Source organism: Plasmodium yoelii, assembly GCF_900002385.2.
Source record: "Plasmodium yoelii strain 17X genome assembly, chromosome: 7".
Taxonomy (NCBI): Eukaryota; Apicomplexa; class Aconoidasida; order Haemosporida; family Plasmodiidae; genus Plasmodium; species Plasmodium yoelii.
This window is the reverse complement of record NC_036179.2, coordinates 947,301-966,784: the sequence shown is the minus strand read 5'-3', so window position 1 is coordinate 966,784 and position 19,484 is coordinate 947,301. Positions and strand designations below refer to the sequence as shown.

At 19.5% G+C, this 19,484-nt stretch overlaps 6 protein-coding genes across 6 annotated transcripts; 2 read left to right on the top strand and 4 right to left on the bottom strand.

Moving 5' to 3' along the window:
* Window positions 1–1,105: 1,105 nt before the first annotated feature.
* Window positions 1,106–2,689, top strand: PY17X_0721600 (conserved Plasmodium protein, unknown function; the record flags this gene model as incomplete). Its single annotated transcript, XM_022955593.1, has 1 exon — window positions 1,106–2,689. One exon carries the CDS (start codon window positions 1,106–1,108, stop codon window positions 2,687–2,689), a length of 1,584 nt encoding a protein of 527 aa, XP_022811852.1.
* Window positions 2,690–3,248: 559 nt separating this feature from the next.
* Window positions 3,249–10,246, bottom strand: PY17X_0721500 (conserved Plasmodium protein, unknown function; the record flags this gene model as incomplete). Its single annotated transcript, XM_022955592.1, has 4 exons — window positions 3,249–3,576; window positions 3,671–4,149; window positions 4,284–4,640; window positions 4,820–10,246. The coding sequence occupies 4 exons, from the start codon at window positions 10,244–10,246 to the stop codon at window positions 3,249–3,251; spliced, it is 6,591 nt and encodes a 2,196-aa protein (XP_022811851.1).
* Window positions 10,247–11,237: 991 nt separating this feature from the next.
* On the top strand, window positions 11,238–12,319 carry PY17X_0721400 (conserved Plasmodium protein, unknown function; the record flags this gene model as incomplete). The annotated part of the gene is made up of 2 exons (XM_022955591.1): window positions 11,238–11,305; window positions 11,452–12,319. The coding sequence occupies 2 exons, from the start codon at window positions 11,238–11,240 to the stop codon at window positions 12,317–12,319; spliced, it is 936 nt and encodes a 311-aa protein (XP_022811850.1).
* Window positions 12,320–12,961: 642 nt separating this feature from the next.
* On the bottom strand, window positions 12,962–13,372 carry PY17X_0721300 (protein transport protein GOT1, putative; the record flags this gene model as incomplete). The annotated part of the gene is made up of 1 exon (XM_723261.1): window positions 12,962–13,372. The coding sequence occupies one exon, from the start codon at window positions 13,370–13,372 to the stop codon at window positions 12,962–12,964; it is 411 nt and encodes a 136-aa protein (XP_728354.1).
* A 1,375-nt stretch (window positions 13,373–14,747) lies between these two features.
* PY17X_0721200 (conserved Plasmodium protein, unknown function) lies at window positions 14,748–15,763 on the bottom strand (the record flags this gene model as incomplete). Its single annotated transcript, XM_022955590.1, has 2 exons — window positions 14,748–15,235; window positions 15,466–15,763. 2 exons carry the CDS (start codon window positions 15,761–15,763, stop codon window positions 14,748–14,750), a joined length of 786 nt encoding a protein of 261 aa, XP_022811849.1.
* A 292-nt stretch (window positions 15,764–16,055) lies between these two features.
* Window positions 16,056–18,659, bottom strand: PY17X_0721100 (conserved Plasmodium protein, unknown function; the record flags this gene model as incomplete). Its single annotated transcript, XM_022955589.1, has 10 exons — window positions 16,056–16,197; window positions 16,329–16,408; window positions 16,515–16,614; window positions 16,774–16,890; window positions 17,085–17,176; window positions 17,295–17,354; window positions 17,487–17,747; window positions 17,898–18,206; window positions 18,386–18,463; window positions 18,564–18,659. The coding sequence occupies 10 exons, from the start codon at window positions 18,657–18,659 to the stop codon at window positions 16,056–16,058; spliced, it is 1,335 nt and encodes a 444-aa protein (XP_022811848.1).
* Window positions 18,660–19,484: the final 825 nt, after the last annotated feature.

Below are 19,484 nucleotides of genomic sequence, written 5' to 3'. Positions count from 1 at the left end.
TATTCACATATATTTTAGCATGAACCATCCCTCTCCCTATCCTCTAAATACAATGTAAATTTTTTTTTATTATATTTTAAAACCTAACAATTACAAAATTCAAATTATATCAAAACAAATCATAGTAAAAAGGGTAATTAATAATTCTTTCCCGTTTTTATCTTATAAGTAAAATCATATTTATTTTTTAAATTAACCAAAAATATATATGTAATATATTATTATATCAAAACTATATTTTGTGTAGACTTTGTAAGCTTCCACCAAAATTTTGTAGAAATGTGTTACTGCTATATATAAGGTGAATAAATATATAAAAAAAATTATTTTCCAAAGTTTTTTTTTTTTTTTTTTTTTTAATTTTAATATTATTCCCAATTTAGGAAAAATTATACAATATGTGTGTATTTTTATTTTTTTTACATGCTTAATGACAATATATTGTACATTTCCATTTTTTTCTTATATCTCATACTTCATCAACATATGCACATAAATATATTATATATGTATATGTACATATATATATATTAATTGTGCATAAAGACGTATGTACCATTTAAGGTGAAAAATGAAACAGTAATATATATTTTTTTTTGTTCTATTTGTTTTTTGTTCAATTTTTTAAGCGCATTTACATAAACTCTCAAATGCGTATAAACTTGTTAATACACATTTAGAGAGTTGTATCATAAGTACATTTAAAAAAAAATAAAATATATATATTATATATATATATATTATATATATGTGTACATCCACACAATTTAAAGGGACTTGTACAAATTAGCCATGCAACTTATTACTAATTTATTTTTTTAAGTTAAAAAAAAATCACATATTTTATCTCATTCTGTTAATTATTAAGTTTGGATAAACTTTTCACCTTTTTTCTGTTTGACATTTCATAAATATTTATTTTCCTTTTTCCAATTTTTTGTGATTTTCAAAATTTATAATACATTATTCTCCTTAATACTTTACCTTTTTGTTATTCATTTTTTTTTCACCATTCCTAAAAAATTTGAAAAAAATATAAATTAATAGGAAAGGTGATAAGTTTAAAAGTTATTTGAATTAAAAAAATTATCACGACATTTTAACAATGGGTAATGAACGTAATAATCAAAATTATAATGATAATGATGAAAAATCAAGATTAGTACAAAATGAATTTAATAACGATTTTCTTATAAATTCAAATTCAAGGGTAGACAACAATAATAGTAATATTTATTATACAAATAAAAATGATAAATATGATCAAAATGATAAATATGATCAAACTGATAAATATGATAATGAAATTATTTTTGGATCAAATATTAGAAATATCCAAAATGGTAATTTAAAAACATTTAATTTAAATGATATAAATAAAGAATCAAGTAATAACAGTCGAAATAAAAATTCAAACTTTACTTTAAATAATTCAAATAAAAATCTCCCTTCTCATTTCCTCAATTTTTCTGAGGATATTATAACTGACAATATCAATAAAAACGAAAGAAAAAATGGAATCCAAAATGAAAGCCAAAACGAAAGCCAGAATAACGCTACAACCATTTTAGACGCACAAAATAACCCTCCTTTTTTATTAAATGAAATTCATAAGAATTCAAATTTTTATCAAACGGAAGGTTTCGAAAAAGAACACAATTTTTTTTCTGAAAAACAAAATAATACCCAAACAAATATAATGGGAAAAATGAATATAATAAATCTAAGTGACAAAACAAGTGAAGATAATTTTGATGAAAATAATGAAAACACACCTTTTGGTTTTTTTCCTTTATTTAAAAAGTTAAATAATATAAGAACTAAATTGTTACGTTTTTATGATATAGATAACGATATAATTATATATCGATGTATGTGTGCATTATTTCCATATTGTGATGTAGACAAAAAATCTTATTTTATTAATAATTTTGATGATATTGAACAAGGCCATATCAACTCAAAAATACAAAATGATTGTAAAACTACAGAATATTCCACAGATATAAATAATTATACATCAAATATTTCAGACAATGAAAATTATGATGAAAATGAAAATATCAGAAATGTAACATGTATTAATGATGATGCTTTTGATTATTATGATAATAAATTAAACATTATACAAAATCCAGACTTATATGGATTTATATGGTTAAATATATTTATTTCTTTTATATATTTTTTTATTTTTAATTTAAATAATACTATATTTAATACCACAATAAATATTAACAATGATTATATAAATAGCTATATTTATCAAAATAAATTAAATGTTTTATATAATACATTATTTTTTATTTATTTGTTTAATATATTACTTCCTATTTTTATTTTACTAGCTAATTATTTTATTACAAAAAAAAAATTCGCTATTAAATTATTATCTTTAATTTCTTTAGCTAGCTATAATAATATTATTTTATTGCCTTTAATTCTTATTTATAAATTTACAATTATAGACACAACTATTCTTATTATACAATATATATCATCATTTATACGTTTATTACTTTTTATTTTTTATGTTGCTACATCATTAATGTATATATATAAATTTACTATAAAAATATATCGTAACAATTTTTCAAATGAAATTATTTATTTTAATTATTTCATTTTTACTATTTCTTATATCTCTTTATATTTTATCCTCAAATCTTATGTATTTAATTATTTATAATGTGTGTGCAAAAATTTTTATGTTTCCGTATGTACAACATTTACTATTAATCTTTTTTTTTTTCATTTCTCTTAATCTTATTATATCTATTTATTTACATCCTTATTTTTTAACAACTATATCTACATATATATTTATGTAATATACACTCTCTCTCTTTTTTTTTTTTTTCAACATTTTACTATTTTTTTATGTCAATAATTTATAAATCGCACTAAAATATGCGCATATATCAACTATTGTTTTTTTACTTTTAACACAATTGGACTAATTCAAAGCGCAAGTAAAAAAGCCAAGTGAAAATGTGAAAGTAAAAAAAGCCAAGTGAAAAAAAAATAACTAAATAATAAACAAAATCAAACTAAACAAAGATAAAAATAAACGAAGATAAAAATAAAGAAAGATAAAAATAAAGAAAGATAAAAACATATGAAGATAAAAATCCCAAAATTAAAAGCACATGAAAACAGGTAGACAATTTAAATATGCAAAATATGCCTCCAAGTGAACAAAAAAAAAAAAAAAACTAATGTACACATATGCAAATTATTTTTGAATTTTATATATCATCATCATCAAAAAGACTAATTGTTTCATCATATTCTTTGAAACTTTCATAATTTCTGTAATATTTCCAATTTTTGTAAAATTTTATTAATAAAAATATAAATGCACTAGTCATAAAAAAAATAAACAAAATGAATATAAAATAAAACAAATTATTTTTTTCGAAACAGTATATTTCTATTAAAAATATAGGTATGTATATACAGGATTTATCATCTGGGTCTGAGAATGGTTTATTAAAAATAGAAGATGTTATTTCTTTCGATTCGTTGTTTTCTCTAGAACGATAATTTTTGATAGCTTTATCTATATCATAAAACCTGAAAAAAAATTAATATAAAATATATGTATATATTTATAGATAATATAAATCTTCCTTAATTAAAGCAATTGATATATCTATTTTTATATTACATGTCTTGATTCACATTATGAGAAATGTAACTATCCTTTTCTTCTATCTTTTCAGAATCTTCTTTCTTATATTCAAGTAAAATCGATTTATTTACACTTTCATTATGAATTTGTTTAAGTTTTTCTTGATTATTAAGATTTGTATTATTCGTTTCTATAGCTACTTCATTTTCTTTTACATCGTTATTTAAAAAAGTGAAAAGATATCTATTATTTTTATTGTTATTTTCATTGTTATTTCCATTGTTATTTTCATTGTTATTTTCACTTATCATATCAACATTATCTTTTAAATCAAATTTTAAAGTCATGTTATTTTTAAGATTGCTCATATCTTCTGGTAATAAATAACTTTTTTGGATTTCTATTTTTCCTGATTTTATTATTTCACCAACTCTTAAATATACTATTTTTTTCATTTCATCTTCCATAAAGCCATGTTTCTCTCTCTTTTCCTCGGACCAAAAAATAAGATCAATCTGGTTAAGGAAAAAAAAAAAAAATACATATATATAATATATATATATATATATATATACACACACGTGCATGTATACAAGTGCACATTTACAAACTAGCCAAACAAATTTTTGTTTAAATTTCGTGGAATTACATTAAAGGGGTAAGCTTTGTCTACATATACTGAACGGTGAGGATACACATCTAATAACACTGAAGTATTATTTTTATTTTCAGCAAACTCAAAAATTTCAAGTGAAAAATAAAAAGGAAAACCCATATTCTTATTTATATGAATATAATTGTCAGTTAAGTTGTAAAACCATATTTGAAATGTATACTCTCCTTCTTCTAAAAACAAACTAATGTTTTCAAAAATATTTATTTTTCCATTATCCATATTTCCTTTAATTTTATTACTAGTTGAGACCTTCTTATTATTTCTCATAATTTTGACATCAAAGTTAACCCTTGAAAAGTCATATCCAATGTTTAGCTTGATGTAGCTACCCTAAAAAAAAAAAAATAAAAAAATAAAAAATAAAAAAATAAAAAATAAAAAATAAAAAAATAAAAAAATAAAACATTCAAAATGATAAGAAAAAAATGTATAATAATAATCTAAACTTGTTCTACTACAAAAATAAACACACACACTCACAATGCATCACAATGCATCACATTGCTCACCTTCTTAACATGCAAAGGGAAAGAAAATGTTTCTTCCATGATAATATTTTTTAAATACACCACCGAAGTTTCTACACGTGTATATATGTGAGTAGAATGTTCTCTATTCTCAAAAATTATACCACTATATAAATTTGTTTTAACAGATATCGTATTAAAAATACTTTTAAAATAGCTGTTAATATATTCATTGGCATATTTTGTGTTCATATTCATTTTATAATATTTTAAAGGAACTAAACTTAAAACTAATTCAATATTACTATCTATATTATTGTAGTTTTTAATAACCAACTTGAAATTTTTATTAACCTCATATACATTTAATATATATTCATCATCCTCGTTTGTATATAATATATTTGAATCCGGTGTTTTTTTTTCAATTATTTTATTTTTTAATCTTTTCTCTTTAATTACCTTTTCAGGAATATAATCATTATTCATACTCTCATTTACCACCTCAATATTAAAAACATTTCGAACGTTTAATGTATAGTTTAAATAATTTGTAGAAAAATTATAAAGAGATGAAGATTCGCTATTATTGTCACTATTTTCGAAATTTTCAAAATTTTCAAAATTTTCAAAATGTTCAAAATCATTATTTATATTTTTCGAATTATTATTTCCACTTAGTTCATAGATTGGTGCTAAATAAACTTTCAAAATATAATCCACATTATCTACTAATGTAAAAAATATTTCCTGATGATTTTTAATAATATATTTATCATAACAAAAAAAATAGCTATATTTCGATTTATGTGTAGTTATTTTTTCATTTACTACAATTCCATTTTCATTTAAATTTTTAAGATTAACTTTTTTGAAAATATTTTTATAAATTTTTCGAGTATATAATTTATTCATATTAGATGTCTCATTTTTTAATGATACCATCTGTTTTTTTTCTTCATCTGAAAAATCAATATTTTTTAATTTATTTTCATTTGATGTATTATATATAAATATTATAAAATCAAATATAACACCATCAATTTTCTTTATTTTATTATTTATATAATTTTCCATTTTAAAAGAAATCTCTATATTATATTCCCCTTGTTCAATATTTGCATACACATATTTTTTATATTCATTTGATACTTTAAAATATGAATTTTTTGATAATATATTTATTTTAAATGGATATATAAAATAATAAAAATGAGGTTTTACTTCTACATATACTTGACATTCTTTTTCAACATTTAAAGTCAAAATAATATGAGACTCTTCATTTTCTTTAATATAATTTGTATTATTAATAACTTGATGATTAAATATTTCATTTCCAAAACATATATGTATTCTTTCATACATTACTATATTTTTTGAATCATTTGAAATTGTTATTTCTTTTTTTTTATTTCCAAAATAAATTGTATATAAATTTTTTTCAAACATATTTTCTATAACAAATTTTTCTAAATCTTTCAATTTGTTTTCATCATAAAATATTCCCTTTTTATCACCACACTTTAATTCTTTACTAAAATAAAATTTAGATTCATTTTCTTCAATATATCTATTAATTTCATATTTATTATTTATATTTGAACCCATAATTATATCATTAACATTTGGTATTTCCACCCATATTACACTAAATATCATATTTATATATGGCAATTTTTCAGAAAATTTAAATATATATAACCCTTTTTCAAAATAAGTTGATATATTTATATCATTAACATTAGAATGTGAAAATATTTCTTCACAACAAGATTGTATATCTTTATTTATTTCATCATATGGTAATATTTCATTTTTTTCAAATTTTGATATATTTTTATATTTATAAATATTTAACATAATATCTTCTTTTCCTTCTTTATAAATGTATATATTTAAAAAAGCATCTCTTTCTGCTAAAAAAAACATCATATTATTATTACTTGTGATAAATTTATATTCTATCTTTTGGTTCCCAATACACATTCCATTTTTTTTGTCAAAAGGAACTACTCTTACATTTTTATCATTCCCACTTTCCGTTTCTACTTTACCAATTTCTACATCTTCCTCTTCCACATCATCAGAATATTCGTACCTTTTCAACAATATGTTATTCAAAAAAAGGGGCAAATGCATAGTGTCATATTGATATTCATCGTTTTCATGTTCTCTATATTTTTCCAACTCATGTGTATAAACAATATTTAAATAAGCATATGGGCAATAATCTTTAATTAATTTTTCATGTACATTATCATACAGATATATATATAATTTTACATATTTTACATTTTTATTTAAAATATTAAAAGTTATTATAATTTTATTTTTATATATATTACTTTCATGGGCTAATATATTTTCCCCATCTTCTTCTAAAGATAATTTATAAGGTAAAAAATTTTTATGAAACACTAATTCAGCTTTTAATACAAACCCAGAATTATTAGTTTCTGGTAATATTATTTTTTTTTCAATTTTTTCATCAATTTTTTTTGGAAAAAGAAATAGTAAATATCGTTTAAACAAATAGTAAGAAGATTCATTTTCAAATATAAAGCCATTATTATCATTAAAATATCCAATTTCTTTATTTTTTTTACCATTTTTACTTTTTATTTTTCTATCAACTTCATTTAGATCATATACAGAACTCGAACCCTCCGCTATTTCGCCAAAATCATCTTCATTATGAAAAACACATTTATCCAATAAATTTATTTGATATATATATATTTGTAAATAAAAAAAATTGCTCATTTCTCTATCATTTTGTACATTAAATTTAAACACAATCTCATACTCTCCCTTAGTAAATGATTCAATATATACTTGTTGATACTCTTCAAATAATTTAATTTTTTTTATTTCACCACCAATATGTTTTCTTTCATATAGTTCTATATATACATAATTTTCCATAAAACAATTTATTTTTATTATAGATTCCTTTTCAATAAAAATTATAAGAACATGTTCCTTATTATCTGGTATGTAACAGAAATTACTAAATGAATATGTATCATATCCTATAATTAAATATGGAATATGATTAATACTTCCAATATAACTTCTATTTGATTTATACATATTATTAAATAATGTTATTTCTCCAATAGATTCCTTTTTATTTTCTATAAAATCTATATCAACAAAAAAAAAACCACATATTTTTCTACCACTATAATGTAAACTTGGTGTTAATACATATATACTTATTTTATTATTTAATTTATTTTTTATTTCATATTCAATTGTTGATTTAGAATTTTTGTATATATAATAATGTGTTTCATCTTTTACTGTTTCAAAAATTATAATAAATATATCAGAGAATATTGAATTATTTATAGTAACTATTATTTTATCAACATTTTCAAATATCTCATTTTCATATAATATTATAAAATCAAAATCATCAAATAATGAATTATTTAATTCCCACATATTTTCATATATATTTTTATAAGATATAACATTATTATCATTTTTTTTATTCACATTTTCAGTTCGAAGATTATAATAAAACATATCTGTTATTATATTCATTTTACGATCACATGAATGTACCTTTTCATATATATGTAATGGCTGAATTATTAAATTAATATTATTTGATTCAAATTTTTTATTATATTCTTCAAAATTTATCTTAAGGTCATATTCTCCTTCCAAAAGAATACATTTTATATATATTATAATTTTCTTTGATAGATTTTTTATATGATGTCTACTAAAATTAGTTTTATCATATTTCAAAATATTTTTTTCATTTTTAGTTAAATAGCTAAATAAATTATAATCTTTTATATGCTTTAAATAATATGTATTACAAACATTTTCTGTTGAATTTTTTTTTAATAAATTTACAAAAATATTTTCTGATTTTGATTCTAGTGTAAACATAAAAAAAGATTCTTCTTCGATTGTTATGTTCACTTTTGTTTCTTCTTTAAATAAATTATTAGGATCAAAATTTAAAATAAAATTATCATCTATTTCAATAGTATTTCCATAAATTATATAATTATTATTTATCTCATATTTATTACATTCTTTTTTATTTTCTCCTACACATTCTTTATTAAATCCAATTATTGGCAATATATTATTTTTATTTATATTATTATCTTTTATTTGAATTATTTTATCAAAAAAAAATGTATTCTGAATATTTTCATGATTAAAATGGCCTTTTAAATAGTCTATCATTGTATATTTATCAACATTGTTAACTATATTATATTCAAAATTAAAATAAATTATATTATCTTGATTAAACATTTCTTTTTTACTCTCTACACTATTTCTACCCAAATATTTATTACTTTTATTTTCATTATCATAGTTAATATCATTATTTATGTAATTATTTTCATTTTCATTTTCAGCATATCTTATTTGAAAATTATAAATATAATTATTACTTAATAAAGCATTTAAAAATATTATCCCATTTTTCGATTCATCACTTTTTATACACATATCATTACAAGTCATATCAGCATTCGCATGTTTTATTATATATTCTATATTCATATTATGTAAATAATTTTTATCTAATTTTATTTTTTTTAATTGCATAGAAAAATTATTCCATTTATTTTTTCCTTGTGATAAAAGTGAAAAAAAATTTATATTATTTTCTTCATTAAATTCGAGAATAATTATAACATTATATATGATTCCATATTTTTTACCATTTTCATAAATATAAAAATCTTTATTATTTTTTAAAGAAAAATTAAAATAACCATCTGTTGCATATCTATAATTATCTCTAATTATTATGTAGCTATTATGATGTTCTATCTGTCTATCCTCTTTTTGTCTACCCTCATTTTGTCTCCCCTCTTTTTGTATATCCCCCTTTTTTGTACTCTCTATTTTTGTATCCCCCTTTTCCAAAACAACCGGCCCTATTCCTATATCTAATCTTATATTAACACATTCATTAGATGTTTCGATTTTATTTGAATATATAATAAAATAAAAAACGCGCTTATTTTCATTTTTATTTTCATTTTTATTTTCATTTTTGTTGCTATTCTTATCATCTTGCACATGAAATAAATATTTTATTAAATTGTCTTTACTATTTTCAGAAAATATCAAAATACCTTTATTATCTACATATTCATATAATTCAACTTTATTAACATCTTTACTATATAATTTTAGATTTATATAAAAATTACAATTTATATATTCAAAATATATATATGTTATATCAAATTTTATGGAATATTCATTTGATACATTAATTTCATTTAACATAGTATAATATTCTGGGTTATTTAAATAAAAAGGTACTAAATTTTGACATCTTTCATATTCGATTTCATTTTTTGTTATTTCACTAAGATTCCTTTCATTATTTTGTTCATAAGAAATCTTAAAATTAATAACTATCAAACAGATTATAAAAAGGAAAAGCCACACTTTCCCTTTTCTCTTATTCATTTTCATCCCCTGTTTATCTCTCCCATTCAATTATACAATTTTTTTTTAATTTTTTTTTTAATTTTTTTTTAATTTTGTTTTTATATTACTATCTTAACCTATTTTATTTATTTTAGATTTTTCTTTTTTCTGCTAAAATATTACTTTTCTTCTTTATCAAACTGACACTTTCAACTCCGCGCCTTCATCAAGGAATCTTTATTTTTCTGTATAACGCATAATTTATATTTATTATTTTACCTTATTCTGTTATATATGTGTAAAAATATATTCAAATTTCTGATATCTTCCGTTTAATTTACTTTTATATAATCTTTCTATACATTTATATATTACATACATATATATATTATATACATATTATATAATATCTATATATTTTTGATTCCTTTCTTATGTATCTTTATATTTCATAACTTATTATAAATATTTTAGAATATATATTTTTTTTTTTTTTCCATATTGCAATAATATTTTATATAAAACTTCAAAATTAATATATTTGAATATCCATATGCATAAGTGGAAAAACATGGAGAAAAATATGTACTCTTGATTTTTACCAATTAGTGCATATTTTTTTCGGTATTTTGCATTAACATAATTTTTTCCACAAATATAATCGAACAAAACTTTTTTTTTTTTTTATAAATTTAAAACAAAGGCATAACAAAAAAAATTTACAATATTTTATAAATTCTCTTTCCATGATATTTCTTATTATTCCCATATTTTAATAAACAATAATAATCTTGAAATGTTTTATTTATAACATTGAATGTTAATACATATTGTCCATAAAAGTTTATTCACAGGGCTTATATAATAAAATTACCCCAAAATAATTATTCTTAATAATCATATTTATTATTCTTAATAATCATATTTATTACTATTTTAGTATATATATATATATGTGTGTGTAGCGACAAAATAATAACACTAAAACGATCTTAAATGTGGAATACTGTCTATTATATTTATTTACCTGATGAATGAAAATACATGTAGGTCAATTGAACAAATATTCGAAGGTTCCACATTTAATAAATCTGAAAGGTTATTCAAAAAATATAAATGAATAAAACTTTGCACAAATTCTATAAACTTTTTTTTTTTTTTTTTTTTTTTTTTTTTTTTTCATTTGTTCTTCATTATATCTAATAAGCCACAATATAACTTTCAACTTTTTTGTTTGTGTACAGAAAAAAACTGACATTTGAAAATGAAAAACTTAATTTATTTTTCGAAAATGGAATAATTAATTACAGTTTAATAGAACTAGTAGGATCTCCAGGAAGTGGAAAAACACAATTTGCTCTTACTTTGTGTGCAGAACAATTGATCAAAATAAATAAAGAAAAAAAGGAAGATATTGTTTTTTATATTTATTTTAATAGAACTTTTCCAATACAAAGACTTACAACCATAATAGAGAATAAATTGAAATTCAACGAAAATAATTATACCAATTATTATATAGACGAAAAAAAAACAAATGCAAACAAGTTGCCAAATGCAAATCATATTTATTCAAAAAAATATAATATAAACCAAAATGAACAAGAAAATCTCTTTTCATTTAAAACAAATAAAAATGACATTGTAAGAAATTTATTAGCAAATTTATATATTCAAAAAATACATGACGAAAATGAATTTTTTTCATTATTTCAAAAAAATATACATAGTATTCTCAAATATAATAAAATTTCATTACTTGTAATTGATTCATTTAATTCTATACTTAATGGAAATGAAAATTTAGATAGTTATAAAAAATATCAACTATATATTAAAATGTCTTTAATTTTAAAACAAATATCATATGAAAATAATATCTTTATTATATTAATTAATAGTTCAAATATTAACAAACATTACTCAGATTTCTCTTTTAACATTTCCGATTTTATTATCAACTCTTCATGTTCAAACACAGTTATTATTTTTAAAAAAACAAAAAAAAATAATGAACAAGTCAGAAAAATGTTTATTAAATGTTCAGAATTTTTACGAATGTATAAAACACTTACATTTCAGATCACTGACTCAGGTGTTGAGGCCCTATGAAAAACATCATAGCCTACATTTGCACACACACACACATAGATAGATATATATATATCTGTGTTCTATTTTAATTGTTTTCTCTCGTTTATCCAATTATTATCAACCGTTAAACGGTGATATAATATATTTATAATTAGTATTTAGTTTGTTTTATTTTGCTGATGCATTTTGAATTACTCAAAATTTGACATGGTTTATCCATATAATCCTTATTCCGAACATTTATATATATACATATTATTTTAAGATAATTAAAAACTAACAATATATATATTATTCAAAACTTATTTGTTGCAGTAGCTAGCTATATCCTTTTTATAGCTAGTAAAAAAAAAAAAAAAAAAAAATAGCTATCAAATTATATTCCTTAAAAATTATTTATTCTGTTTTTGTTTTTAATTTTAAAAAGAAAACATATAAATGTTTAAAATTACAAAAAAAGAAAACTTTTAAAAATAAAAAAAAATAATATTATCATACAATACAAAATCAATTGATGGAAATATAATCAGGGATATGAACACACATAAAGTATATATTTGTGGAAATACAATATTCTATATATATATGTGTGTGCATATACAAATACATAAATAAGGCAAATAAATTAAAGCAATATATAAAAAAATGCTTTTTAAATACTCAAATCGGTAATCGCTTATTGTCTAAAAGATATTCAGATATTTGTTTAATTCCTGGTATCTCTAATATGAAACTAAGCGGCGAATATTTCACGGTACTAACAATATTTGGTAAAAAGGAAAAAAATAATTTATATAAACCATATCCTTGAAATAAAACGCCAAAAAATGTTCTTCCTAAAATTATTAAAAAAAAACCTAATAAGAAACAAGCACTTCCTGCAATTTTTTTTCTGTTTGCAACAAATTTTATTATTTTCGTTAGTCCCAATAAATAATATAAACCCAATAAAAAAAATAAATTAGAAATGCATAAAAAAAATTTATCGAAAAATAAAAACACCCCTATAAATCCTGCTACTATTCCTAAAAAAAATAGCACCAATCCTACCGTTTTATTTTCATCCAACATTTTTTATTACTTTTTTTTTTTACTTTTTTTTTTTACTTTTTTTATTACTTTTTTTATTACTTTTTTTATTACTTTTTTTTATTACTTTATTTTTTTATTACTTTTACTTTTTTCTAAATTTATTTTACTCAATTTTGGTTTCTTCCAAAATATTCTACTTAAACTGCTCTAAATTTCCCTTAATATATTATTTATCATTATATTCAATATCTATATAAATATATACACAATCGGTATATACATAATAATATATTTAAAATATTATTATAGATACATTATTCCGTCAGTTATTTATTTCTGTTTTATTAGTTCTTGGTTCTTTAAAATATTGTTAATATCATATATTCTTCAAAAATATTCTTAAAATTATATTTTGTATGACCCAAACAAATATCTTTGTAAATAACTTTTTTTTTCAAATATGTTATCAAAATACCGTAGTCATTTCTTCAAGTTTGCTTATTATTATATATAGGTAAGTTCAAAAAAAATTAAATAAAAATTATATACATTTATTCATAATACCATTTTTATTTATAAATATATCTCGTAAATTTCTCAAATATATTAAATAATAACTGCGAATATTTTATGTTAATCAAATTATATCATTTAACTGTTTTGCCATAGAATAATAAATTAAAAAAAAAAAATAATTAAAATACATATATAGTATATTATTATTCGTATAAATAAAAAAAACAAATTTAAACTATACATATTTATATAATATATATAACAAAATGCCCACGCTGCATTTTCAATTATATTTTAAAAATATATGTTTTTATTAAAGAACTGCGTATAAAAAACGTATACGACATTGAAGAAAAATTTGCCTTTTCATATATTTTTATACCTTTACACTTATATATTATTTTTTACATTTTTATATTTTACATTTTTATACCCTTTTATTTTCGTATAAATTTTTATATAATTTCATGTACATTTTCATATAATTTCATGTACATTTTCATATAATTTCATGTACATTTTTATATAAATTTTCATATAATTTCATGTACATTTTCATATATTTTTATTTCACTTTTCTCATTAATTTATAAAAATATGTACAAAATTTGCATTTTTGTGTATTTTTCAAAAAATCAAAAAGGACAAAAACACATTTATTACTACTATTTTATATTGGCATAATAAACAACGAAAAAGTATAAAATGAGATTTGTAATAAAAAAAAAAAACGATGCAAAAATGAACAAAAATGAACAAAACTGTATAAAACTTATACCCAATTCAATGCAAAATAAACGCCAAATGGCATTATATATTCATTTTATCCATTCAATATATAATGATATTTTTTTATAAGTATAAAATATTATAACATAGTATATCTCAAACATATATATCACATTATTTTTTTAGTATTATATGGATAAAATAATTTTTTAATAAGTTCAAATCTATTTTTTAAAATATTTATATTTTGAGAAAATTCTAATATATAAATATAGACATTATCTTTTCCATTTTTATTTATATATTTATATATTTTTCTATTATTATTTATATTCGAGTTAACAAAACAATGTTGTAAATCTTTTATTAATAAATTTTCAGTATAATTAAAAATTATCTTATTATTCTCTAAATTAAACAAAGCATATATAACATTTTTATAATTATAAAATTCTTTTACCCTTGAAATTATATAATCAATTTGGTTGTTTGTATAAATTTTTTTTTCTTTTTTATTATTATCAAATAATGTATCATTTAGTTCTGAAATATATTTATTTAGATCGTTTAAATTATCTTGTTCTGTCTCAAATATCATATTTTTATGATCTCTACTTTTTTTAACATTATTAACTTTTTCCTTTAAAATATTTCGCCCTGTATTGGAATATAAAATATAGTAACATATATTTCTACACATGTGTATAGTTTTAATTCACATGTGAATGTGATGTAATATAATTTAAAATGAATAAACACTAAATAAGGAAGTGCAACAATTTATAATAAAGTTTTAAAATAAATGAAGAAACAAAAGAAAGCAAATCAAATTATTATATTGCTATTTATTTCATATTTGTTTTATAATTTCTTATTATTTTTCTTACCAAAGATATGCAAGTGCTGAATATGTAGTGGATATTTTGAATAATTAAAAATAACGTCAACATATGTTTTTATAAGTCTATCATAAAAATCAAATTCTTGCATATAATTTATATTATTTATTATTGCATATTCTCTTTCCTTTTCATTCTCCTTTTTGATAACCTCTTCACATGGATATCTTTTTTTTTCTTTTATTAAAATTTCAGAATCATTTTTAAAAAAATAAGGTATTTCCAATTTTGATGAAAATAATTTACTAAATCTTCGACTTGTTGAAAATTTCCATGGAACATTCATATTTATATATTAGTTTTTTTAATTGTTTCATTTTTTTTTCAAAATAAGGTTAACAAATAACACTCAAAAATGTAGAAAAATTTATATTAAAAAATAATGAAAAAAAAAAAAAATTTCCAAAATACAAAATAAACAAGAATAATTCGAAATGGCTTTTTTTTTTTTTTTTTGATATAATTTATTTTTCATATAAAAAAAAATAAAGAGAATGGATATAAAAAAATTACAGAATTATCCATATACATTTGTGTGTATATTTATCACAATTTTTATAAAAATAAAATGAATAAAATTAGGAAGGAAATATAATAAAATTTTCCTTTTTGAATTTCACTGTTTTGTTCAAATTTAATTTATCTTCCATTTCATCAATACTTTTTTGATATTCTTTATTTTTTTTCTTAAGAAATTTTAATTCTTTTTTTAAAATTATTCTACAATAACACAATTAAAAAAAGGAAACAAAAATGTTAGAACAGTAAATTATTCCGTATATATATATATATACACAAAATTATTTAATATTAATAAGTATCCATTTTATTTTTCACTACTATTAACTTACATATCTAAGATGACTTTATTTTTTCTCTTAAAAAAATTATCAAACAGACTTATTTTCTCTTCCTTTAAATTGTTGTTACTCTGAGAATTTAATTATTATATATATAATTGTCATTTTATTATTATTATTATTTTATTATTTTTTTTTTTTTTCATTATTTTATTTTTTTTTTTTTTTTTGCATTACAATAAGCCTATCCTTTTCTTCCTCAATTATTATGTCTTCCCTTTTTGGATCCCCCAAACTTAAACATGAAAAAAGTTTTTCTCTTTCGGTCTCATATTTCCTATAAATTGAAAAAATAATAATCATACTCACTTTTTTTTTTCTACCAATTATAATGCGTCATAAATAAATACCCTCTATATATATGGAAAGAAACATATAATATTAACCAGTCATAGGCATATATTTTTTTTTTTTTTTTTTTTTTTTTTTGAAATACCTGCATAAATTGTTCGTACTTATCAACTTATTTGCCAGAATAATATTTTCTTCTAATTTTTTTATACATTTGCTCGAATTTGAAGTTATATCAATTAATCTTTGCTTATCATTTTGTCTAATGAAATAAACGAATAAGCATACGCATGAGCATCTTACATACGCATGAGCATCTTACATACGCATGAGCATCTTACATACGCATGAGCATCTTACATACGCATGAGCATCTTACATACACATGAATATTTTACATCCACATTTATTAAATTTCCCATTCTATTAAATTTCTTATTTTATTCTATTCCTTACTTCAACTTCTTAAGAATCAATTTAATGGTTCTTATATGGTTTAGCAGTTGGCTCTTTTCTTTCCTTAATCTTTCAATCTGAATTTCATATATCTATATTTAAATTTTTCAAATAAAAAAATACAATTTTATTTATCAGTAGGAAAACAACTGATACCTACCATATATATTGTCTAAAATGTTCTACTATATTTTTTTTATAAAGCCTCACTTTTACTTCATTTTCGAGCTTCAGTTTCCAGTTATCAATTTTTACTTCTAAATCGTGAGCCTTAAAAAAAAAAAAAATAACACAATTATCCAACATAACGAATAACACAACTATCCAACGTAAACAATTTTCAATTTGCTAACAATTTTTATCCATTTATTTTTGAGATAAGTTTCTCATCTTTTGTATTACTTCCTTTTCCTTAGACAATAAATTATTTTCATTTTTTTCATATTTTATTTTTATTAAATTATATTTTTCATCCTCATCACTTAATGTTCTCTTATTTTCAATAAGAAGATCGTTAAACGTTTTATCATTTTCTTCCTTAATTTTTTTGAAATTATAATTTGATATATGCTTTTCGGCAATGTTATTTTTATATATTTCATCCATAACAGCCTGTTCGTCTTTTTCCAAATTATTTTTTCTGCTCTTTCTATCTGCTTCCATCTTTTATTTATGCAAAATTAAAAATGTAGCAAAATTAAACATAACAAAGTTAAACATACCGAATACAACTACCTCTACAATTATATTTTCAAAAAAAAAAAAAAAAAAAAAAAAAAAAAAACTATAACTATAACTACAACTATAACTAACCTTATTGTAAAAAATATTTATTTTATGAACTATACTATTTCTGTTTTTTTTTAAAATCTCTTGATCATCTTCAAAATTTTTAAATAACTTTTTTATTTCATCTTCAAATTGTTTTTCCATATTATTTATATTTTCTTTATGTATATCTATTAACACATTTACACTGCTATTTTTCAAATCTTCAATTTGTTCTAAAATTATATTTTCTTCTAAATTATCATTTAAAAACAATAACATCTTATCATTGATATTTTTATTTATTTCATAGTTATTCATTTCATCATCTATATTCTTTTTTAACTGTTTCAGCTTCGATATAGTTTAAAAATGAAAAATAATTGTCAAGCCAAAATGCATATACATATATATATATACATACACATGTTAAACATGTACATACAAATATATATATGACTAAATTGCCTAAAACACATCAATTATAAGTCTATTCCTTTTTTTATCATAATATTTGTTTATTTTCTCAATACTTTCAAATTTCTTAACAGACTTATCCATCTTAAAGTGGTTGGACTTTTTTCGATTTTCTTTTCATTTACTATAGTTTTCTTTATAAAAAAAAAAAAATAAATATCATGTTTTTCACATATACACACTATATATTATACTCTAAATATTTGTCTATCGTTGTTTATTTTTTATTCATACTTTTGCTAAACCCTTTGTCTTTCTGTTAACATTATTAACTTTATTTCCACCATTTTTAATATTCTTTTTTTTATTTTTAAGATTGTTTTGTAGCATTTTTTTTATGACTTAAATAAGATATATAAATATCTCATACTAGAACAAAAAAATATAAAAAAAAATCTACCAAATTATATATCTATATCACAAATTAAGCTTTATCTTGTTAAGCTTAATCTTAAAATAAACATTTCCCGCGTTTTAAGTAAAAAAATATATTCCTACATACTTACAATATACCATATAATAACGAAAAAAAAAAATATATATATAGTATGCATAGTATATAATATATAGTATATACTATATAATATATATATATATATATACATATACATACTCATTATTCATTCCCCTTATTGTTTTGGCTTGTCTTAATGCCTTTCCATTTTACAAATGTGTGTGTGTGCATAATTTACCAGACAAACATATAACTCTAAAAAAATCATAAAAGCTATTTTTTCATAATATATTTTTTATTTATAGCAAAATTGTAAAAATCGTCTTTTTTTAAAATAATTAGATAAACAAATAAAAAATAATCTAAAAAAAATAATCATCTAAAAAAGCAAAATTAATTAACAATTAAAAAAAACTTAAAATAATAAGACTTACTAATTATAAACACATTTTATCAAAAAATAAAATGAAACAATTAATCAAATATTTTTAAAACAATAAATAAAATATAAAAATGTATATATACATATATATATATATGTGTGCATATAATATAATTGAATGTAAAAAATAAACATTTTAAATCATATAACTATAACATTTATTATACTATTAAAAATAATATTCCATATATCTTAAAAATATAATTATTATTATTTTCTATATACATATATTATTGCAAAACAATAAATGTCTCTACAA